At 43.6% G+C, this 24,596-nt stretch overlaps 1 protein-coding gene across 1 annotated transcript in view; it reads right to left on the bottom strand.

The window, feature by feature from the left end:
* Positions 1–20,530, bottom strand: part of LOC130283128 (alpha-2-macroglobulin-like protein 1) — a 40,870-nt gene extending 20,340 nt beyond the window's left edge. Inside the window, exons 1-9 of the mRNA XM_056532318.1 lie at positions 20,522–20,530; positions 16,683–16,916; positions 16,126–16,189; positions 13,333–13,478; positions 10,341–10,490; positions 10,038–10,172; positions 8,290–8,386; positions 5,116–5,248; positions 70–295 (exon numbers count right to left, since the gene is read on the bottom strand). Coding sequence (XP_056388293.1) covers positions 70–295; positions 5,116–5,248; positions 8,290–8,386; positions 10,038–10,172; positions 10,341–10,490; positions 13,333–13,478; positions 16,126–16,189; positions 16,683–16,916; positions 20,522–20,530 — 1,194 coding nt within the window. The remainder of the gene's footprint in view (positions 1–69; positions 296–5,115; positions 5,249–8,289; positions 8,387–10,037; positions 10,173–10,340; positions 10,491–13,332; positions 13,479–16,125; positions 16,190–16,682; positions 16,917–20,521) is intronic.
* Between the last annotated feature and the right edge of the window lie 4,066 nt (positions 20,531–24,596).

Below are 24,596 nucleotides of genomic sequence, written 5' to 3'. Positions count from 1 at the left end.
TCAGACACAATCAGATTGGGGTACACACGGATAAGTAAGATGTGATATCTAAGTATATTACTATCTCACCTTGATACACTGCCCAATGAAGTTGAGGACAATTGCCTTTACTGTCAAAATTTCCCCTTGTTTAATTGAGTATGGTATGTTCACGTACACAAAGAATGGTTTAAAAACTTGGAGATGAGTTCGGGGGGAAAAACCAAGACCGATGTTGGCTGTGCAAAAAGCATCTGCGTTCCACTGGGTGATGGTGTCTGGAGCTGTGAGTGAATAGTTCAGTTCACCAGTGGGTCTGTAAAATAAAGACAATAACAAATATATGTATTAAGGTCAAATACGACAGTCTGTTCACATCAAATGTGAGCCTTTCATTAGAGGTATACATTGGATATAAGACCAGACATATACCACTGAAGGCAACCTCCATCATGTCACTGTACAGCCATACAGTAACATGTCATCCATAGGCTCCAATAATAATCATAATATAATATAATATCTACATAGAAAAGCGCAGCAGACTAACTTTTTATATACTGGAAAAAAAAAAGTATTCTTATTCATAAAAACACAAAGAAATAGATCAGCTCACCAAAGTCAATATGTGTCAAGCATCAGGCAATAGTTCCGGAGCACGGCAGCAGGGAGCCGCCACTCCCCGTAGCACTGGGAAAAGGAATAGAAAAAAGGATCCGGCTCCTGGGTAGAAGTGTCCAATAAAACTTAACCTTTAATGGCAAATATTAAAACATGGAGGTTCGCCACTGAGTGGCAAGTGACATGTCACTTTAAAAAAAGGGGGGTGAAACGCCAACGCGTTTTGAGCAGTTGCTCTTAGTCATGGCGTTGGTACCTTGTCACACGGGGGTTTAAATACCCACTCACATATGGTCGGGTCCCACGGTGGATACAAACTCCCTGCCTCCGTCAAACAGGATGTGACGTGGCATATGGAAGGTAGCCGAAAAAAGGTGCGGCCAGTTTGAGTCTAATCAAGGCATCAAAGATGGCTGATTAACCCATAAGTAACCTGTTTGTTATATAAGTATCTGTATAATGATGTTCATAGATATATACAAACAGTACAATACTGTATACACAATAGCATCCCGTGGAACACACACGAGAAACTGTGCAGATTCCAACTTATATGAGATGTCATAACAAAATCAGCATAGGGAGAACACCAAACACAATCAGAAATAATGCATGAAAATAGAATAACAAATAAAACGCATATTGTGAACCACAACCTATGAATGCAAAAACCGCAGATAGGCATATTGGTATAAATGAAAATTTATCCTATAGCAGAACATAACGCTGAATGGTAAGAAAATATACTAAGTTAGGCGGGTAGAATGCTTCAAAATCTAGTGTGGAACCAATATAAACCTTATAGTAGTCCAACAACAAAAATAAAAAATAGAAAATAGACGTACAGGACGCACAATGTGTACAAAGCCACAGATGGAAGCAATACTGAGACTGCCATGAAATCATGTTCCTGGATACGTCACAGGTCCATACATAATATAGTATCTAGACTCACAGGAACCTGTGGATAGACATGTAACCCACAAACAATTGATAATGGCGCAGGTCACATGAAAACCCCAGATATGAATAAACATGGTATTAGAAATATCGCATAAGAATAAATATATCACATCACAGGCGGCATTAGTGGATCAAAAAAATATATAAATTTGACAAATAGCTTAGGTCTCTGAAATATATAACCATGGTCACAACTTAAACAGCCGAGGCAGAAATGGCAGCACATAACGCAGACTGTGAATAGACCCATATATAAAGCATTAACGTATCATCTGGGCTGAAATATAGAAAACACCAGTAATGACTGTATAAAAAATACAAATTTAGTAAAAATACATAAGGTCATTTCTATAATTAAGGCCCATAGGAGCACGTGTTTCCATCCTCAAAATCCAAAAAGCTTCTCTCGTATGGAGAGCATGTAGCCAGTCACCTCCCTGTTTGGGGGGGGGGTACTTTTTCAATCCCCTGGATGGAGATGGTATCACTTTTTCCTCCATGATGCTCCACTAAATGCCTGGTTAGACCGGACATAGATCGGGAGGAGAAATTAGGGCGAATGGCAAGATGTTCATAAATCCTTCTTTTTAGTTTCCGCCCCGTGCACCCTATGTATTGCAGTCTACATGTGACACATGTGACACAATATACAACATATTCACTGTCACAATTGATAAAGCTTTTTATGTTATAGCTGATGTCTGTTGCCATTGACATAACCTGGTGGGAGGAGGGCATTAGAGTGCACATATTACAACGGGACCTTCCACATTTGTGGCTACCATTAGTATGGAGCCATGTATTAGTGGGTTTGTCAACCGGTAGATCACTGGGTGACAAGATAGACCCCAGAGATCTAGCTTTTTTAGCTACACATCTAACCCCTCCAGACAGCAGCTTAGCCATATCATCATTTGGTAACAGTACAGAGATATGTTTAATGATTATATTTTTTATTTGATCAAAATTCTGGCTGTAAGGGGTGGTGAAGGTAGGAGTGAAACGACATTCTTTTTTGTCTTTGCATGACGGAAGCAGGTATTTTTCCCTTGGTTTAGAATCAGCAATGGATTTTGCCCTTGCAAGTGTGGCACCACTGTAAACCCCCCGTTAATGCTTTATATATGGGTCTATTCACAGTCTGCGTTATGTGCTGCCATTTCTGCCTCGGCTGTTTAAGTTGTGACCATGGTTATATATATTTCAGAGACCAAAGCTTTTTGTCAAATTTATATATTTTTTTGATCCACTAATGCCGCCTGTGATGTGATATATTTATTCTTATGCGATATTTCTAATACCATGTTTAGTCATATCTGGGGTTTTCATGTGACCTGCGCCATTATCAATTGTTTGTGGGTTACATGTCTATCCACAGGTTCTCGTGAGTCTAGATACTATATTATGTATGGACCTGTGACGTATCCGGGAACATGATTTCATGGCAGTCTCAGTATTGCTTCCATCTGTGGCTTTTTACACATTGTGCGTCCTGTGCGGCTACATCTATTTTCTATTTTTTATTTTTGTTGTTGTACTACTATACGGTTTATATTTGTTCCACACTAGATTTTGAAGCATTCTACCCGTCTAACTTAGTATTTTTTCTTACCATTCAGCGTTATGTTCTGCTATAGGATAAATTTTCATTTATACCAATATGCCTATCTGTGGTTTTTGCATACATAGGTTGTGGTTCACAATTTCACAATATGCGTTTTATTTGTTATTCTATTTTCATGCGTTATTTCTGATTGTGTTTGGGGTTCTCCCTATGCTGATTTTGTTATGACATCTCATATAAGTTGGAATCTGCACAGTTTCTCGTGTGTGTTCCACGGGATACTATTGTGTATACAGTATTGTACTGTTTTTATATATTTATGAACATCATTATACAGATACTTATATAACAAACAGGTTACTTATGGGTTAATCAGCCATCTTTGATGCCTTGATTAGGCTCAACCTGGCTGCACCTTTTTTCGTCTACCTTCCATATGCCACGTCACATCCTGTTTGACGGAGGCAGGGAGTTTGTATCCACCGTGGGACCCGACCATATGCCAGTGGGTATTTAAACCCCCATGTGACAAGGTACCAACGCCATGACTAAGAGCAACTGCACGAAACGCGTCAGCGTTTCACCCCCCCCTTTTTTTAAAGTGACATGTCACTTGCCACTCAGTGGCGAACCTCCATGTTTTAATATTTGCCATTAAAGGTTAAGTTTTATTGGACACTTCTACCCAGGAGCCGGACCCTTTCTTCTATTCCTTTTCCCTATTCTTATTCATGCCTTTCCAGCACATGCCAAGAGGGTACTGTATTGCCACATGGGGCCCTATGGATACTTTAGGTGTATATTTACATAATTGTTTGTTTGTTTTATAGTATATTGTAACATATGAAGACAGCAAAGGTATATACTGAATATTAGAAGGGAAAAATAAATAGTGTCACTATTGTTTAAGGGCTGCTACTGATATCACAGCTTATCCTCATTCAACAAGCCCAGGCAGTGCTCTATCACCCAAGTGCAAAACAGTGCAAACACGTTATACAAAAAGTGCACAAGGATTAGGTATATCACCATACCTTCTCCTGAAGGAGAGGGGTCCTCACCTTTCCCTTCGGGCCAAAAGGCAACTGCAAGAGTCCACAATCAATGTCCCCCCTCTCTTTGCTGAAACTCATAGAGGACTAACATTGCTAAATGAAGCTGAACTGCAATTCCAGACACAGCCAATGGACAAGAGCAGAACTTTTTCTTAGAAATTAAATTTATTGCCCCTAAACCACCGGTTGAGAAATGCTGGTCTACTGTATGATTCTATTTCCTACATCATTTTTTTGGCATTCAGTTTTCCATTAGCACTCCCACAGGGCACAAGAAGTATTACACAGCTCTCAATAAATTATTTGGTCTTCTAGAATGAGAATTGCTCTTTGTAATGCTCTCTGCTCTTTTTAGTTCCTTAAAGGGGTTCTCCGGGGCTTAGACATCTTATCCCCTATCCAACGGACCCCCGGGATCTTACACGTGGCACCCCGTTTGTAATCAGTCCCCGGAGCGTGTTCGCTCCGGGTCTGATTACCGGCGATCACACGGCCGGCGGCTATTACGCCCCCTCCCGTAGGCTTGCATTGAGGGGCGGAGCGTGACATCACACGGGGGCAGAGGCGTGACATCACACGCCGCCGGCCGTGTGGTCACCGGTAATCAGACTTGGAGTGAACACGCCCCGGGGACTGATTACAAACGGGGTGCCGCGTGCAAGATCCCGGGGGTCCCCAGCGGCGGGACTCCCGCGATCAGGCATCTTATCCCCTTATCCTTCGGATAGGGGATAGGATGTCTAAGCACCGGTGTACCCCTTTAAGAGAGAATATGAAAATGTGATTTTAAACTTGACAATGCCTTTAGCCAGATGCTTTACATATTGAAGCTTTACATAGTATTTTGTTCATTCTCTTTTTTTGCCATTGTACCTAAACATAGAAGAAACCACCATATGTATGGAAGGGTACAAAGATATACAGTGTACCTACCCTATTGGCACAGTGTTCATTAACCAGGTACTTGGGAATATTTTGCGCACTTTTTCTAGTGGTGTTGGTATGGCGGCTGAGCCCGCTGAGAATGCTACAAATTCTTGGAAGACACTTTCAGCATTTAATTGATCTAAAGAAAGAAATTAAAAGTGATTAAATATACTCTAAAACATTATAATACTGTATAGGAAGTAACATTTGCATACAATTGATGAGAACAATGTTGCTGTACTGGTGTATTTTAAGACGTCAATGGATGCAATGCTAATCCTGAAATGGGTTTTCTCAAGAAATCAAGTTATGCCTTATTTTCTCAGGGATACAACTGCTAGTACCCCTGCAGTTTTGAGGATGGGCCCCCAATTCTCCCCTTAAAATGGAGCAAAGGTCATGCACGCGCATCTCCACTCCATTGAGTCTCTATGAGTTGCTGGAGAAACTTGAGTACATCGCTTGGCTATCCCCAGCAGCTCCCATAGAGAATGAATGGAGTTTGTGTCTGCATTCAGCGGGTAGAGTCAGGTCCTTCTTCTCAAAATCACAGAAGGTTCGACCACTGGGACCCCCTACCATAGTATGCCCTAGCTTGCCCTATATGTGCCCTATTTTGAGAAAAGGGCAGAAGTTGATTATGTGGGACAACCCCCTTATGGATCCCGTTCATTTCCAGAATTCCCATTCTTTTAAAGGGGTTCACCAGGAGCAGAGAACACTTTTTATTCCAGAAACAGTACTACTCTTTTTTTGTGTTTGGTACTGAAATATATCCCTTATTTGAGTAAATTAGGCCAAGCTGCAATTCGAAACATATTCCATGTAGTGCTGTTTTAGGGAAAAAAAGAAGTCACTTGTTTCTTATCCTAAAAAACTTAAATAAAGTGTGTTTTCCCTTTAAATGCTAAAAAAATTACTCTACTGTATGTTGAATGAGAAATAAATGTACGGACAAAACATTTTAGATGAAATGGGTAATAATCAGATAAGGGTAATTCCTTTTCTAATGTGACTTTGCAGAGGTTGGCCATATTCCACTTAATATTCCGACATACATACTTCCATCCTGCCACAGTTTGAGCGACATAGTTTCACAATATATAGGAAGCTTATGTATAAAATGGAAGCTTTTCTTTTAAGAGGATGTCTGTTTTAGACAATATTTTTTGATTAGGTCCGGCAATGATGAGTTGACCACAGTATGCCCAGCTAATGGGACCCCAGCAATCATCTATAATCTAAGGCAATGGTCTCCCAACTGAGACCCCCAGATGTTACATAACTACAACTCCCAGTATGGAGGGCCACAGTTTGTAGACCATTGACTGAGGAAACACACAAGTGTTAAATCTTGAAGTATTTCACAGTTCCCATTGAACTGAATTGGCTTTTCAGATTCTCACTGACTCCTCAGTCTCAGGTCCTCCACAGCAAGAAATATTCTTTGCAAGTCTCTGTTCACACTGCCCTCCTGGTTTCTATTACAATGAAACCACAACAACAGTCTCAGACCCGTCAAATGACAGATATCATTTGTGCCTATCAAGTCTGACAGAACTAGCAGTTTCCATATATAATTTATGAATTCAAATTGAGAAAACAGACATGGTCGCACATCCACAACATGCAACTTGATCTAATGCTTCTCAGCAACATTTATTAAACTAACAGGTCATTAGTGTACTTTATGATCATGAAGTGCAAGCCACGTCACGGCCATCTGTAAGTAGCGGGTCCCTTATGTCCCTAGCATAAAATGGCACAGCACTGAGCGGCGACAACCGCCGCCGCAACACCAGTGCCCACAGGAGGAACGACCCACTGGCATAGCAGCCCCAATGCCACTCAAACCAATCCCTGGGCTGTGCCTCCCCACAAACATGGTGCTGCGGCAGCAATGGATGCTGCACAGCACTGCACCAGTGTGAACAGGTGTAAAAGCTCACTTACCATGTGCTTCCAGTCAGAAACTGGAAGGCTGCCAGAAAGAGTCGGGCTCTATGCAGAATAGGGCCCTATGCAGGGGGTGGGGCAGAGTGCTGACCAAGTAAAAACAAAAAAAAGAGGGGGATAGAAAACACAATGGGGGAGATTTATCAAAACCTGTGCAAAGGAAAAGTTGCCCAGTTGCCCGTAGCAACCAATCAGATGGCTTCTTTCATTTTCAACAAGGCCTCTGCAAAATGAATGAAGCGATCTGATTGGTTGCTATGGGCAACTTTTCCTTTGCACAGGCTTTGATAAATCTCTTCCAATGTGAATTCAAATAGAGAAAACAGACATGGTCGCACATCCACAACATTTATTAAACTAACATGTAGTTAGTGTACTTTATGATCATGAAGTGCAAGCCCGCTAGCCATGTCACGCCTTCGGTAAGTAGCGGGTCCCTAACCCCCTAGCATAAAATGGTGGAGCTCTGTGCGGCGACCACCACCACCACAACACCAGTGCCCACAAGGGGAACGACCTACTGACAGAGCAGCCCCAATGCCACTCAAACCAGTCCCTGGGCCATACCTCCCCACAGACACTGTTTTCTATCCCCCTCTTTTTTTTTTTTTTTTTGCTTTCACAGCACTCTGCCTCTCCCCCCTCAACCCAGGCCTATAGAAATTTGGCAGAAAGCGGCATAGGGCCCTATTCTTTATGGCAGCCTCCCAGTCTCAGACTGGGAACACATGGTAAGTGAACTTTTAAACCTGTTCACACTGGTGCAGTGCTGCTTGGCATCCATTGCTGCCACGGCGCTGTGTCTGTGGGGAGGCACGACCAAGGGACTGGTTTGAGTGGCATTGGGGCTGCTCTGCCAGTGGGTCATTCCCCCTGTGGGCACTGGTGTTGTCGTTCAATGCTGTGCCTTTTTATGTTAGGGACGTTAGGGACCTGCTACTTACAGGTGGCCATAAAGTGGCTAGCGGCTTGCACTTCATGATCTCAAAGTACACTAATGACATGTTAGTTTAATAAATGTTGCTGAGAAGCCTTAGATCAAAGTACATGTTGTGGATGTACTACCATGTCTGTTTTCTCTATTTACTCTTCTTTTTTTGGCAGGACATGTATTATATTCGTTCTTAAATATGCTTATACTTGAAAGAAACTACATTAATATTCCGTAATTCAATTATTTCCAAATGTAATGATTTTTTTTATAAAATAACAAGGCCAACTTACATAGATTAGTGGACAGAAGTGTCATCGTGGTTGTCTGCAATTCACAACTCAGCGGCTTCCGAATCTGAAAGTTAGTTAAAATTTTCATCCCAGAATTCTGTAAGACATTAGAAAAATATAAATTATAAAACACAGTACACCACAGAGGTATCCTTAGAATTTACTATAAGTTTGGTACATGGTTAATTTTAATGGGAATTTGTCTTTTCTTTTAACCATAACAACATTGAAAGCCTATAACATTGTATACTTAAGGGAATGTGTCATTAGGAAATGACTGGTTGTTTAAATCAAGTTTTTATCTTAAAGGTAAACTGGCAGCCTGTTCACCCTCACTAAAGCCAATACACAGGGTTACAGTGCAGGTGAACTGTTGTAAAATGGTGTATAACTAACCCGGATCAGTGCCGCCGTTCCGGAGAAATAGGGCGTATTAGCCTCTGATGCTAATGTGTAAATGATATCCTTTGTGCAATGGAGGCAGGACCCAACCCCCCAACCCAGAATCCCTACCTTCTCACCCCCGCTCTGATATGCTGGCCCATTTTGTGAATAATAATGGACCCATTCACCCATGTGAAGAGGATGGAGGCAGCTGGGCAGGGATGGAGGCAGAGATGATGCAGAGAACAAGAGAGACCTTACATATTAGCAATAAAGGATAATACACCCTATATCTCCGGAATAGCAGCACCGGTAGGTTTACATCATTTTAATCTGGTTCACCCACACTACAATCCAGTGAATCGGCTGTCAGTTTCCCTTCAAACAAACTTTTAAAGAATTTTTGGTGATGTTTTTTCTAATTTTCCATTTTACTATATACGCTTCAATAATCCTGGAATCAGCAGTTTTAATTGTGACCACTAAGCTGAAACCTAAGCCGAGACATCTTTATCAGCAGTGTCTTCTTTATTATCACATATTTTTTTGTGCCATTGTCCATGGAGCTTGCTGTAAAGCATATCTCTAAATGTCAGGAAAAACTGTTCAGGCAAGATGGCTGCCCCATGATAATGTACTAAAAAGGAAATAATTACGTTGAGAAAATAGAAACAGATTAGAAAAAAACAAACATTTCAGTATCTGGATTTAATCAGTTAAAAACCCCAAAAAACATCTAGGTGATGCATACAGACTTGACTGTCCATGCAATGTGAAAATCCAAGTAGGGGGTTCTCTTAGTGGTTGGATTTTAGAACTGTATTTAATTACGGTATATGGCTGGGTGAAGAGAAGCAAAATATTTGGGTTCCATGTTGGCATCCTAGAATTCAGTAAATTGACTGAAAGTAGTCATAATTATACTATGTTTGGCCCATTTAGGTCTATGGGACCATGAACAACATGTCAAACATATTGTTGGCATTCCTTATTAACATGATGCAGATGTTAACCTTGAAATAGGGCTTAAAATGGAACGTGATTGCAACAAAAGCTGTGACCAGTCCAAAAATTGGAGAGAAAAAACTGCGAAATGTTTACTGTTCACATTATGGTACCATGGCACTATGCTATAGTGATGCTCCAGACACAATGATGCCATGTCATACAGCTGCTTTGTCTGAAGATGGCAGATGATGGTAACAGCCTATGGCGCCCAATAAATAATGTTGCCATATGATATCCCTATAGATGCAGTGTCACCAAAGACTAGTAGGTATATACATAATAAAGATGATATGGGGCCAATGACCATTATCGTGGGGGGAAGCCAATTCAAATCTACTAAGTACTAGATTTAATACCTCAAAAAAGCTGAATGTATCAGGCTCTTCAGAAGCTTCTACGATATCAGGAGGAGAACCATCTGGGCATTTCTGAAGCTCTTCAACTTCTCTAGGGTAACCATATGTATCCCAATTCTTTAGGAATTCATTCACCTAAGTCAGAAATAGAACCATAATTATGAAGTCAATTCTAGGTTAAACAGTAACAACCATGATATTGTTTTACTATTGTTTCACTCCTATTTGTAAAGCAGCTAAGATCTACTCAGAACACTAAATCTACTAGTGAAAAATCCCCAAGACTGCATAGTAGCAACTCACAGTGTCCTCTGCCCGATGCTCTTCAGATTTCAGGAGCTCGGCGCTCTTATCCACGGCTCGGACATTGCACAAAGAGTTTGGATGAGCACTGATGTGAAGATTCACCATAGAGCCAGGAAGACTCTGCTCCTCCGAAAACTGCAGGGAAACCTTTAAAGAGAAAAATGTAGTGATTTCAGTTAAAATACACAGAAATTGAGAGGCATTAATCATATCTTAGGCTTTTTTCACACTGCCGTTGTGACCCGACAGTCAGTGGACGTTAAGAAAATTTGGGAAAATAGTGGGAGAAAAATCACTGCACACATCGTCTTTTTCTCCCGCTACTCCTGCTAAAAAACAACGGCGCCTGACGGACCCCATTATAGTCAATGGGATCAATTGGGACCCGTTGTTACCAGTTGTGCCCTGTCCTGACAACGGTAGTAAAAGGCAAAAAAAAGAAAAGAGAGCTTAAAGGCCGTTTTTGGACGAAGCAACACAGCAGTGTGAAAGAAGCCTTAATTGGATTTATAACAATATTTGCTGAATAGTCGCTTTATTCGAGCCCCCATCTAGCATTGCTTTGGGACTCCTTTGGCCTTCAGAACTGCAGCCAAATGTCGTAACATATATTCACCAGGATATACTATGTAGGCTTAGGATATGGGAACTGTAAAAGGCGAGGAAGCAAGGAAAACATGCCTCCATATTCCTGAAACCAATCCATGACAGCACAACACTTGTGGCAGGCATGGTGCATTGTCCTGCTGAAAGTGTCCTTTAGCCATAAAGTAAGCAACCACCAGTAAGTGATGGCAAAACTAGCACTCCTCTGTGCTCACTCCTGTCCTATCAAATTGCAGCATGAAAACAAAGAGGAAGGGGTTACAGAGCTGCCTACAGTGACTGGATGAAGAGACCAAGCACTCAGTGAGTAGGCAGAGGTGTGCAGAATGAGAATTTGCCCCCTCTAAAGCACAGAATGACAAACCAAGTGGGGGCTGAGAGAAATATTTGTGAGAGAAATATAGGTGCTACTAGACACTTAAAAATATGTACATGATAAGGATTAGGTCATTAGTAATGTATACATGTATTTAAATATATTTTTTTTCCACAAAAGGAAGGTGCAGCACTCCAAATTAAGTCCAAGGTGCAAGTTTTATTCACTTCATATCGAACAGCAATGTTTCAGATCACACTGATCCTTTTTCAAGCTTGTAAAAGGATCAGTGTGATCTGAAACATTTCTGCTCTATGTGAAGTGAATAAAATTTGCACCTTGGACCTAATTTGGAGTGCTGCACCTTCCTTTTGTGGAAAATAGCTGGCTCAGTAGTGCTGCATTTTCTTTGTGTTTGTTGTGATTGACCAAGTTCATAACTTACCTGTCATATCCCACGATAAAAAAAATGATAAAAAATAAATATATATGTGTGTGTGTATATATATATTTTTATTTTTTTTCCCATGGAATATGACAGGTAAGTTATGGACTTGGTCAATCACAATGCCTAGATACGTTTCTCTGTCCACGCATCCATCCACAGGTATCAGAGGTACCAGAATAAGGCCAGCTCCACCAGCCTGAACTGCTGATACTCTGATACTGATGACCAGACCTTGTCCACAGTTGCTCAGACCACTGCATTTCCCTGTTCTAATGTAGATTTACAATAAAACCAATCCATAAGATATAAGAAATTTAATTTTAGTGTCCTGCTCTAAATGTCCCTGTGTGGCAATATATCATGTTTTTTTTTACTGTACAAAGTCCCTTTTTAGTCACAATTTCATTTTTTTCCTACATGTAAAGAAAGGGAACATGTAAAGCTAACAGTTTATGATTGCCCCATCATACAAGAAGCCATATCAGCTTGATCCTTGTTATTGTGACAACAAAGAAGCAGTATATGAGGCCTGTATACATAAGTTATAGAAAAGAATTCTGCCACTTGGATAAGTGCATGGTGTCAAACCACACCCTCTTGTGACATCACAACACACACCCTCCATTCATGTCTATGGGAGGGGGTGTGACGTCCGTCACGCCCCCTCCCATAGACATGAATGGAGGAGACGGGGCATGAGGTCACATGGGAGTGTAGTGTGACGTTACATCTCCAGTCCCGGAAACACAGAGATTTCTGAGACTGGAGCACATAGAATGCGGGTGCTGCACGGAGATCGTGGGGGGTCCCAGCGGTGGCCTTTGGATAGGGGATAACATGTCTTTGGCCGGAATACCCCTTTAAGGATTATATCTGTATTTTGGTTCTACACTTACAATCCACTCATATGCTGGTTATTTTGTTTAGTTTATATGTTTATGCGCTTTAGTTTTGCCTCTTATATTTTCCCAAATGATACACATGAATACTTAATCACATACTGGCATGCACACTACTCGCACACCTGTGAATTAGAAATCTAAGGAGGGTAGATGTCTTTCTGGAAAGGTGCTAGTTTTTCTGGAAATTTTAACAGTATGAAAGCAAGAGGCGCCATCATAACAGGGGCTTTGTGGAACATTGCATTGAAATTGTGAAAGTGTTTAGTCCTGAAGTTCATATCAACTCAAAGAAGATATTAAAACAAGAGCCCCCCACCCCTCCTTGATGCAAAATGATCTTGTTGTTTTATTTCTGTTAACTTCCTTGTATCTTGTTGCTTTGTACATGTCTTTTCATTAATCTATTGTGTGAGAACGTATTTATTCTAGCAAACCGAAAAACAAATCGGCATGCACATGGTAGAGCAATTTACATTCACATTTTGGGGTTCCCCATATGGCACTGTATGAAAACTGAGGCATGCAAAAAAAACTCATATACTGTAGATCTACTCAGGGCTGTATGGAGCCTTAACCAACTGTCTACATGAGACTCTAGACTTAACTGCAGTCAGGTTTGACCTTGAGAAATTAAATTTTGGAGAAAACGAATATTATTTAATTCTTACGGCAGAAGAGAAAGGATAAAGTGATAAAGAGATAAAGAAATAAACTTACAGTGTTGGGGAAGCAGCTGGTGACTGGGATTTTTCTGCTGTCAGCAATCAGATCTCCATTGTGAAGGTCAGCGTAAATTATAATGGTGGCAGCCGGTGACATGTCAGAGGTGACCATAACAGGGAAAGGGAATACGCTTCTTAGTCCTATTTAAAATCAAGAACCATTTATATTTTAGAGAATGTGATACTGACTTTATTCTCTCTCTCATATGCATTTAATCTGCAGCCCTAAGTCATACATCACTAGATCATAGATCACAACTCCATATACTGTAAAGCTGGTCACAGATAAAATAGGGGAAAAAAAAAAATCGTAGACCAACAGGATTATTTTACTGTGAAATGTGTTGCATTTTGGGGATATTATTTTCCTTTAGATTGCCCCTAGGGGTAATCCAGTAAAACCCTATTTTTCCCCATATACTTTAAAATCCCGTATGCTTTATTTGTATCAATTCTACACACAAGCTTTATTGTACATACATAATTATTAAAAGACAAAAAGAATGAGAATCAGCAATAGCCAGAAAAAATGTGCAGTGATCCGATATAAGGTATTCTCTTAGGATGTCGCCAATACCAGTTGTATGAGAACAACAGTGTATATAATGCCACAATATGTATACATAAGACAGGCAAACATGATTAAATACAATACAAGAGAAGAGAGACAACGTGTAAGGTAATCAAGAGTGTGCTGTGGGAGCTTAAAGTTGCTGGAGACTAGGGTGTATATATAAGAGACCTTAAAAAATGTACAAACAGGTCCAAATATTTAAACACTACTTCTCCAAAAAAGTATAACAGTCTCAATGGGGGGAAAAAATTAGAAAAACTACCACAGCATATTGAATATCACCACGCTATACTCTCTGGATCCGACCACACACAGCCCCTACGCCGTTTCGCTACCCGCTTCGTCAGGGAGTTTCGCGGGTAGCGAAACGGCGTAGGGGCTGTGTGTGGTCCAGAACCATTTCAACATGTACGCTGTTGTACCATGAAATAAAGAAGTTCTGCTGATCGGGTGAGTGCACTGGCTTTCTTTTCTCTACGTTTTGGTTTCATATTTGGACTTTGATATAGCCACAGCTGCACCCCCGCTATACCCCGCACTTCCATTGATTGCGTCTATAAGATTTTCAATTCAGTACACACCAGCAGTGCCCAGGTTCCCTGCTACCTTACCCACGTTTTTTTGGGATTTTAAAGTATATGGGAAAAATAGGGTTTTTCTGGATTACCACCTAGGGGTAATCTATAGGAAAATAAAATAGAAAAGTAACCCTCCATATACTAGTCTTGACCAGGTATGGCATTTGGGAAAAAAACTGTCTTTTCCCTGACCACACTGTAAAAGCTCTTTCAGCACCTACATTCATCCTATCATTTATTGGAGAAACAAGTTCATTTTGACATATACCATCCTATTTGGGCATTACATTTTAATAATATTTTTAAGGATAACATCCTCCATCATTTGAACCTTTCACTTTGCTCTACAAGATATTAGTCATCTTCATTCCTTCTAATCAACAGTATACCCACACTCCACACTTTCTCTAAGGAAATGGACCCAACCTATACCATACTTACTGCTGGCATACATCCCTAGTTGTCAGGCATTCCAAAAAAATAGCAGCATTTTTTAAAATTAGAATTCTTGTCCACGGCTGATATTTAGTGAATGGGCCTGAACTGCAATGATAGGTACAGCCTACAAATAAGAATTGCCTTTTTTGCTTCCAAAAAAATTTTAGCGTAAGACTGATAATCAATTAAATTAAATTTCCCAATTATATTATAATTTATGTAAATAACATTTTAGGAATTCAATAAAAAATTCTCTATGCAACCTTAAAAGGAATGGTCATCTTTTTTACTGATTATAGCCAGAAACATGTTTTTTTTTAATCATTATTATGTGTGCAGCCATCTTTCTTGATGTTTTTAACAGCATTTATAAATATGCTTTACAGCAAGCCTCATGGACATATGCAACAATAGCTGTCCTAGTGACAAGAATGGAAAAGGTTGTCATCCTACAGGGGAGGGGGAGGCTGAGCTCCTCTTGTCTTTTTTATCTACTGGTGTTACATTTTACTGTAATCCTGTTAGAATCACTTTATATCAGCCTCCTCCTTACAACAGACAGAATAGGAAGTTTCAACTTATTTTTACTGAAATAGAAAATAGACAGCGCTCCGTGGTGTGATATCGTTGGTGCACAATTTAGGCTCAAGGTGTAAGAGCACTTACCGCAACTGGTTACACTCAGCCAAGTGCAACAATGGATACAAGCATCGATAGTGAGGCATCTGCAGCTACTCCACGTCCGGTAAATTACGGGAAAAACAGGAACTCCAATGTGGTGACGGGATTAAGAGCGCAGGACAACCAGGTAAAATGAAGGAAGGTTTATTCACCCATGATGCAACGCGTTTCACAGATAGACTGCTTCACTGATGAAGCAGTCTATCTGTGAAACGCGTTGCATCATAGGTGAATAAACCTTCCTTCGTTTTACCTGGTTGTCCTGCGCTCTTAATCCCGTCACCACATTGGAGTTCCTGTTTTTTGCTGCAACTTATTTTTAGGCTGAGTTGTCAAAAGAAATACTGCAAGATTTCAGGGTTATTTTAAAATATAGATAGTAAAATGGAAAATTTGAAAAAAAAAAACATAAAAAATTCTTAAAATTATTTTTTTAACATAAAAAATTTGATTTAAACAATAGGTAATTTTTCTGACAATGCATTGCCTTTAAAAATTGTGCAATTACTTAACATACCTCCATCTGAAGAGATTGCGTGCCTTATAATTGAGCTTGAGACAATGCTCCCGGATGCAACAACCTGTGAGAGACAAAATAAACACTCAGGTAAGAAAGCCGCAATCTGGTTATATATCTTCCCCACAAGCTGCAAGGACTTTCAAGTGTTAAAGCAAAAATTTGTAACAGTTGCTTAAATATTATTACTCATATGATTTTAAAAGTTCGGCCTTAAAGGGGTACTCCACTGGAAAACTTTGTTGTTTTAAATCAACTGGTGCCAGAAAGTTAAACAGATTTGTAAATTTAAAATAGACAATGCCTCATACCAGATCCACTATGGCTTCTGTAAAAATGGAAGCTATGATGCTGGCATAGACATATGATGCTATCATATACATGGAAGCTATGATGCTGGCATAAACAAAGTCTGAGCTTGAGAGCATTTGTGAAACATTATTATTATTATTATTATTATTATTATTATTATTAATAATAATAATAATAATTTTGTAAGTCTACACATTTGGTACTCCTTAGGATTGCTTGTTTTTGTTACTGGTTCTATCACTCACCAGGTAATAGAAGTTTATGGTCTCTTCTGTGTACTCTGAAGGATCCAGGACATAGTCTGCCCAGAGGTTCACTTTCTCATTGCAGGGTAAGACAAAAGGCTCGCTTCTGATTTTCACTTGGCTTACTGTGCTTGTGTAAGATGGGATCAATGATGCAAAACCATCTTCATACACTGGTATAATTTCATCAGGGTCTGCAGGGTCTGTCAATGGCTGTTTGGGTAAGTATTTTGCCTAGAAGGGTTGAAAAAAAGGATCTTTTGTTGAGTTGTATACAATATGCAATACAATATTTAATATATTTATTATGCTACTAAGCTCTGTAAAGTGGTAAACACTATAGAGGACAGTGCACTGTTACAAATGGATCTGGATAGGTTGGAGGTTTGGGCTGGGAAGTGGCAGATGGGGTTCAACACTGATAAATGTAAGGTAATGCACATGGGGAGGAAAAATCCAGGGTTGGGATTATGTATTAAATGGGAGCACACTTGGGACAACTGACATGGAAAAGGACTTAGGAGTCTAAGTTAATAGTATATTTAGCTGTAGTGACCAGTGTCAGGCAGCTGCTGCCAAGGCAAATAAAATCATGGGGTGCATCAATAGGGGCATAGATGCCCACGACAAGGAAATAATTCTACCGCTGTATGAATCACTAGTCAGACCACACATAAAATACTGTGTACAGTACTGGGCACCAGTGTACAAGAAAGATATAGTGGAGCTGGAGAGGGTTTAAAGAGGGCAACCAGAGTAATACAGGGAATGGGAGGACTACAGTACCCAGAAAGATTAGCATAATTAGGGTTATTTAGTTTAGAAAAAAGAAGGCTTAGGGGAGACCTAATAACTATGTATAAATATATCAGGGGGCCTGTTACGCCGAGCGCTCCGGGTCCCCGTTCCTCCCCGGAGCGCTCGCCTCATCCTCGTTGCTGCAGCGCCCCGGTCAGATCCACTGACCGGGTGCGCTGCGGTCCCGCCTCCAGCCGGGATGCGATTCGCGATGCGGGTGGCGCCCGCTCGCGATACGCACCCCGGTCCCCGTACCTGACTCGCTCTCCGTCGGTCCTGTCCCGGCGCGCGCGGCCCCGCTCCCTAGGGCGCGCGCGCGCCGGGTCTCTGCGATTTAAAGGGCCAGTGCACCTATGATGGTGCCTGGCCCAATCTTCCAATTAGCTTAATTAGTTTCCACCTGTGCACTTCCCTATATCACCTCACTTCCCCTGCACTCCCTTGCCGGATCTTGATGCCCTTGTGCCTAGTGAAAGCGTTCCCTTGTTTGTTCCTAGCCCGTGTTCCTGACCTCCTGCCGTTGCCCCTGACTACGATCCTTGCTGCCTGCCCCGACCTTCTGCTACGTCCGACCTTGCTTCTGCCTACTCCCTTGTACCGCGCCTATCTTCAGCAGTCAGAGAGGTTGAGCCGTTGCTAGTGGATACGACCTGGTCACTACCGCCGCAGCAAGACCATCCCGCTTTGCGGCGGGCTCTGGTGAAAACCAGTAGTGACTTAGAACCGGTCCACTAGCACGGTCTCGCCAATCCCTCTCTGGCACAGAGGATCCACCTCCTACCAGCCGGGATCGTGACAGTAGATCCGGCCGCTCCTAACCCCTGCTTGTCCCTGCCGGACAAATTTGATGGGGTCCGCAATGATCCTGCCACAGCCACAGTCCAGTCCTACTTCGCTGAGGTCCGTGGTGTCTTCGAGGAGCCTGCCCGAGCCTCTTCTGCCAAGACTGCCCTGCTGAACCTGGTCCAGGGTGTTTCTTCCGTTGGCGAGTACGCCATTCAGTTCCGTGCTCTTGCTTCCGAGTTGTCCTGCAATAGTGAGATTCTCTGCGCGACCTTTAAAAAAGGCCTATCCAGCAACATTAAAGATGTTCTGGCCGCACGAGAAACTCCTGCTAACCTGCATGAACTCATTCATCTTGCCACTCGCATTGACATGCGTTCTTCCGGATGGCGTCTGGAGCTCCGCCTGGATATGGACTTTGTTCGCACGAGGCGTTTTTTCTCCCCGGCTCCTCTCTCCTCTGGTCCTCTGCAATCCGTTCCTGTGCTTCTCGCCGCGGAGGCTATGCAAGTTGACCGGTCTCGCTTGACACCTCAAGAGAGGACACGACGCCGCATGGAGAATCTTTGCCTGTACTATGCCGGTACCGAACACTTCCTGAAGGATTGTCCTATCCGTCCTCCCCGCCTGGAAAGACGTACGCTGACTCCGCACAAAGGTGACACAGTTCTTGATGTCAACTCTGCTTCTCCACGCCTTACTGTGCCTGTGCGGATATCTGCCTCTACCTTCTCCTTCTCTACTATGGTCTTCTTGGATTCCGGATCTGCAGGAAAAATTTTTTTGGCCTCTCTTATCAACAGGTTCTACGTCCCTGTGACCAGTCTCGCCAGACCCCTCTACATCTATTGTATTAACAATAAAAGATTGGACTGTCTCATGCGTTTCCGCACAGAACCCCTCCTAATGTGCATCGGACCTCATCACGGAAAAATTGACTTTTTTTTCCTCAGGTTCTTTGGCCCCAAGAAGAGGGGGAGACCCAAGGGGGGGGGTACTGTTACGCCGAGCGCTCCGGGTCCCCGTTCCTCCCCGGAGCGCTCGCCTCATCCTCATTGCTGCAGCGCCCCGGTCAGATCCACTGACCGGGTGCGCTGCGGTCCCGCCTCCAGCCGGGATGCGATTCGCGATGCGGGTGGCGCCCGCTCGCGATACGCACCCCGGTCCCCGTACCTGACTCGCTCTCCGTCGGTCCTGTCCCGGCGCGCGCGGCCCCGCTCCCTAGGGCGCGCGCGCGCCGGGTCTCTGCGATTTAAAGGGCCAGTGCACCTATGATGGTGCCTGGCCCAATCTTCCAATTAGCTTAATTAGTTTCCACCTGTGCACTTCCCTATATCACCTCACTTTCCCTGCACTCCCTTGCCGGATCTTGATGCCCTTGTGCCTAGTGAAAGCGTTCCCTTGTTTGTTCCTAGCCCGTGTTCCTGACCTCCTGCCGTTGCCCCTGACTACGATCCTTGCTGCCTGCCCCGACCTTCTGCTACGTCCGACCTTGCTTCTGCCTACTCCCTTGTACCGCGCCTATCTTCAGCAGTCAGAGAGGTTGAGCCGTTGCTAGTGGATACGACCTGGTCACTACCGCCGCAGCAAGACCATCCCGCTTTGCGGCGGGCTCTGGTGAAAACCAGTAGTGACTTAGAACCGGTCCACTAGCACGGTCTCGCCAATCCCTCTCTGGCACAGAGGATCCACCTCCTACCAGCCGGGATCGTGACAGGGCCGTTCAGAGATCTCTCCCATGATCTATTTATACTACCCAGGACTGTATCTATAAGGGGGCATCCTCTATGTTTAGAGCAAAGAAGGTTTCTACATCAGCACAGGCGGGGTTCTTTACTGTAAGAGCAGTGAGACTGTGGAATTCTCTCCCGGAGGAGGTGGTCATGGTGAACTCTGTAAAAGAGTTCAAAAGGGGTCTGGATGCATTTTTGAAGAGTAATAACATTATAGGTTATGTATACTAGATTTATAGGGACAGAACATGGATCCAGAGAGTAATTCTGACTGTCATATTTTGAGTCGGGAAGGAATTTTTACCTCTTGTATGAGGGTTTTTTGCCTTCCTCTGGATCAACTCAGTAGGGACTCATTTCAACCTTATGAACTATGTTACTATGTTACTATGTAAGATTTTAAGATTGCAGGAGTTGACTGCTTTAGGCATTCCCTTTCCTTTTAAAAAAAAATCTTTACACCAAAACAAGGTAGCAGCAGCGGCCACCCATATCAATCTGCACTAGGACCGCTCAGACATGTACCGTCTCCATTGATGGCTATGCATTTCCAAGCAGATATTGCTAAAAGAATTGACGTAACAGATGTAGGGGTAGAACCTGAGATTAACCACACATTTCAATTAAACCTGCGTGACATGTTATGAAAAAAAATCACTCAATGCATAGCCAATATTTTTTTCAATGGTGTCATGTCAACCTTTTGAACTAATTTTGAACCCCATCTCCACATTTGTTAATCAGTGTAATAATAATAACAATAATAATAATATGTGTTACTTACCACAAGGTCTATCACTTTATTACTAAAGACAGTGGGTTCTAATGTAAATCTTGCCATCCCATTTTTATCAGTTGTGTAAATTTCTTCTCTTTTCTCCCCATCAACATACAACTCAATATCCTCTCCTGCCAATGGAAGTCCATCTTCCCCTGTTAGAGTCATCTGTAGGTGAAACCATCAGAGAGATCGGTTACTTTTTTTTTTTGTGGGAAAAAGCTTTAATCCATGGCATGTAAATGTAATTTCAAAATATTTTCTAAAACCTTTATAGATTTGTTACAATAACCAGGTGATTTTAATACCCTCCTTATTGTCATTTAGTCCCCAACAGTCTTTTTTATGGTACACAGTTATTTCTCAGTTAATCCATTTCAGGACTAAAGTTTCCTGTTTGTCACAAGTACACACAGGTACTTAATTTCCCTTTGCCAAGACAAGTTCTGGTTAAAGTGTGCTGGACTAAACAGTCTAGCACTGTGCTCGTGGACGGGGAGAAGGAGTTACTGATGTACTGCATTTCCAAGAAAGGGGGGGGGGGGAAGCAGCAACACAGTAAGGAAGGGGTTACATTAAGCACTGAACTGCTACTGCTGAGATGAGAGGGATGCTTTGAATTAGCTTTCAGGGACAATGAAAAGCCTCTGGAGGGGGCAACAGGCTCACAGTCTACAAAGCCCAGATTTATCAATCTCTCTGCAGCAAACAACACAAGTTAAAAAGAAACTCTGCCCTAGACATCCCCCTAGACATCTTATCCCCTAAACAAAGGATAGGGGATAATATGTCTGATCACGGGGGCCCCACCACTGGGAACCTCCGCGATCTCTCTTGCAGCACCCGATGTCATCTGCTGCATGGAGCGAAATTCCCTCCGTGCCTGATGACAGGCGATACAGGGGCCGAAGTATTGTGACCTAATGGCCATGCCCCCTCCCATAGACTTGCATTGAGGGGGCGGGTCTTGATGTCATCAGGGGGCGGGGTCGTGACATCACATAACTCTGCCCCCTGTATCGCCCATCATCAGGAAAAGAGCGAAGTTCACTCCGTGCAGCATATTACACTGGGTTCTGCAGGAGAGATTGCGGAGGTTTCCAGCAGCGGGACCACAGTAATCAGGCATCTTATCCCTTATCATTTAGATAGGGGATAAGATGTCTAGAGGCAGAGTACCCCTCCCCACTTCTTGTGTTCTCTCTTGGTGCCTCTGTTACTAGAGATGGACTGAGCCTAACAATAGTCAGTGAACAGCAGATTGTAAAGAAATGAGACACCTAGTGGACAAGACTTTGTTTTTTTTCTAAGATAAGGAGTAATTTTTAGTAAATTATGTGATTTATAAATAATTTACAGATCACATAGCCTATCAAATGGAGAAAAAATGTTTACAATGTCAGTGACCACTTAAATGTAATTATTTATTGATTGATTGATTTATTGCAATTGGTGTTGAACTGCAATTACCTATCCAAACTAGGACCCAAGCATACAATGCAGGAAATCTGCATAGTGGCACACAGAGTCCCTCTGGTTCAGTTTTATGGAACGATAAGTACTCTGTGTGTGAGTGTGCATCAATATTATCTTCTAGAACTAATGCTTATACAGGAAAAGTATTTGATAATACAGGAAAATACCAGGGATGTTTAAAAAGTTTTTTGCACTTGGAAATGGTGAAGGTAGGAGTAGTAATTGGATTTCTCTTAGTGTGTTGTGTGACTTGCATCGCAAAAGGAAGGTGACTATCTAGAAAAGTGATATCATTTGTTTGTAATATGTAATTTGTCTTGAAATAAATAAAGTAGGGATGTCCCGATACCATCTTTTAAGACCGAGTACGAGTACCGATACTTTAATTCTAGTACTTGCCGATACCAATTACGAGTACTTATATTTTAAAGGGAATCTGACACCAGGGTGACACGGTTTCTGGCGCTGTTTACTGTATGATATGTGGGTTCCTTGTTGTGTACAATGGAGGCGGCTGCTGTAGTATGAGCCAAGACTTCTCTCTTCTCCATTGGACAGAACAGGGAATTTGCATTGGCGGCGAGACCGATGTACACATGGTGAGCAGTGGTAGAAACCGGGTCACATGCACTATCTACCTATAAATTCAAGTCAGTGCAGGTGACTCTGCTGTAAGATTGTCTTTAATAGTAGGTAGTATCCCCTTGCAGACATTAGCTGCAGCCCCCTGGCAGTCATTAGTAGCAGCCCCCCCTTGTAGACAGCAGCCCCCCTGTAGACATAAGTAGCAGGGCCCCCTGTAGACCACAGCCCCCCTTTAGACAGTGGGCCCCCATTTAAACAGCAGCAGCTCCCCCCCCTTTAGACAGCAGCAGGGCCCCCCTTTAGACAGCAGCAGGGCCCCCCTTTAGACAGCAGCAGGCCCCCCGTTAGACAGCAGCGGGGCCCCTCCTTTAGACAGCAGCAGGGCCCCCCTTTAGACAGCAGCAGGGCCCCCCCTTTAGACAGCAGCAGGGCCCCCCTTTAGACAGCAGCAGGGTCCCCCTTTAGACAGCAGAAGCCCCCCTTTTAGACAGCAGCAGCCCCCCCCCCTTTAGACAGCAGCAGCGCACCCCCTATTAGACAGCAGCAGGCCCCCCCCTTTAGACAGCATCAGGGCCCCCCTTTAGACAGCAGCAGGGCCCCCCCTATAGACAGCAGTAGGGCCCCCCTTTAGACAGTAGCAGCCCCCCCCATTTAGACAGCAGCAGGCCCCCCCTTTAGACAGCAGCAGGGCCCCCCCTTTAGACAGCAGCAGGGCCCCCCTTTAGACAGCAGCAGGGTCCCCCCTTTAGACAGCAGCAGGGCCCCCCTTTAGACAGCAGCAGGGCCCCCTTTTAAACAGCAGCAGAGCCCCCTTTAGACAGCAGCAGGGTCCCCCTTTAAACAGCAGCAGGGACTCCCCATTTAGACAGCAGCAGGGCCCCCCTTTAGACAGCAGCAGCCCCCCACCGTTTAGAAAGCAGCAGGGTCCCCCTTTAGACAGCAGCAGGGTCCCCCCATTAGACAGCAGCAGGGCCCCCATTTAGACAGCAGCAGGCCCCCCCTTTAGACAGCAGCAGGGCCCCCCTTTAGACAGCAGCAGGGCCCCCCCTATGGACAGCAGTAGGGCCCCCCTTTAGACAGTAGCAGCCCCCCCCATTTAAACAGCAGCAGGCACCCCTTTAGACAGCAGCAGGGTTCCCCTTTAGACAGTAGCAGGGTCCCCCCTTTAGACAGCATCAGGGCCCCCCCTTTAGACAGCAGCAGGGCCCCCCTTTAGACAGCAGCAGGGCCCCCCCTTTAGACAGCAGCAGGGCCCCCCGTTAGACAGCAGGGCCCCCCTTTAAACAGCAGCAGAGCCCCCCTTTAGACAGCAGCAGGGCCCCCCTTTAGACAGCAGCAGGGACTCCCCATTTAGACAGCAGCAGGGCCCCCCTTTAGACAGCAGCAGGGTCCCCCCTTTAGACAGCAGCAGGGCCCCCATTTAGACAGCAGCAGGCCCCCCTTTAGACAGCAGCAGGGCCCCCCTTTAGACAGCAGCAGGGCCCCCCCTTTAGACAGCAGCAGGGCCCCCCCTTTAGACAGCAGCAGGGCCCCCCTTTAGACAGCAGCAGGGTCCCCCCTTTAGACAGCAGCAGGGCCCCCTTTTAGACAGCAGCCGGGGCCCCCCTTTAAACAGCAGCAGAGCCCCCCTTTAGACAGCAGCAGGGCCCCCCCTCATTTAGACAGCAGCAGGGCCCCCCTTTAGACAGCAGCAGGGCCCCCCATTTAGACAGCAGCAGGCCCCCCCTTTAGACAACAGCAGCCCCCCCACCGTTTAGACAG

This window comes from Hyla sarda, chromosome 7 (assembly GCF_029499605.1).
Source record: "Hyla sarda isolate aHylSar1 chromosome 7, aHylSar1.hap1, whole genome shotgun sequence".
NCBI lineage: Eukaryota > Metazoa > Chordata > Amphibia > Anura > Hylidae > Hyla > Hyla sarda.
The sequence above is the reverse complement of the archived record's forward strand: the minus strand, read 5'-3'. Positions and strand labels throughout refer to the sequence as shown.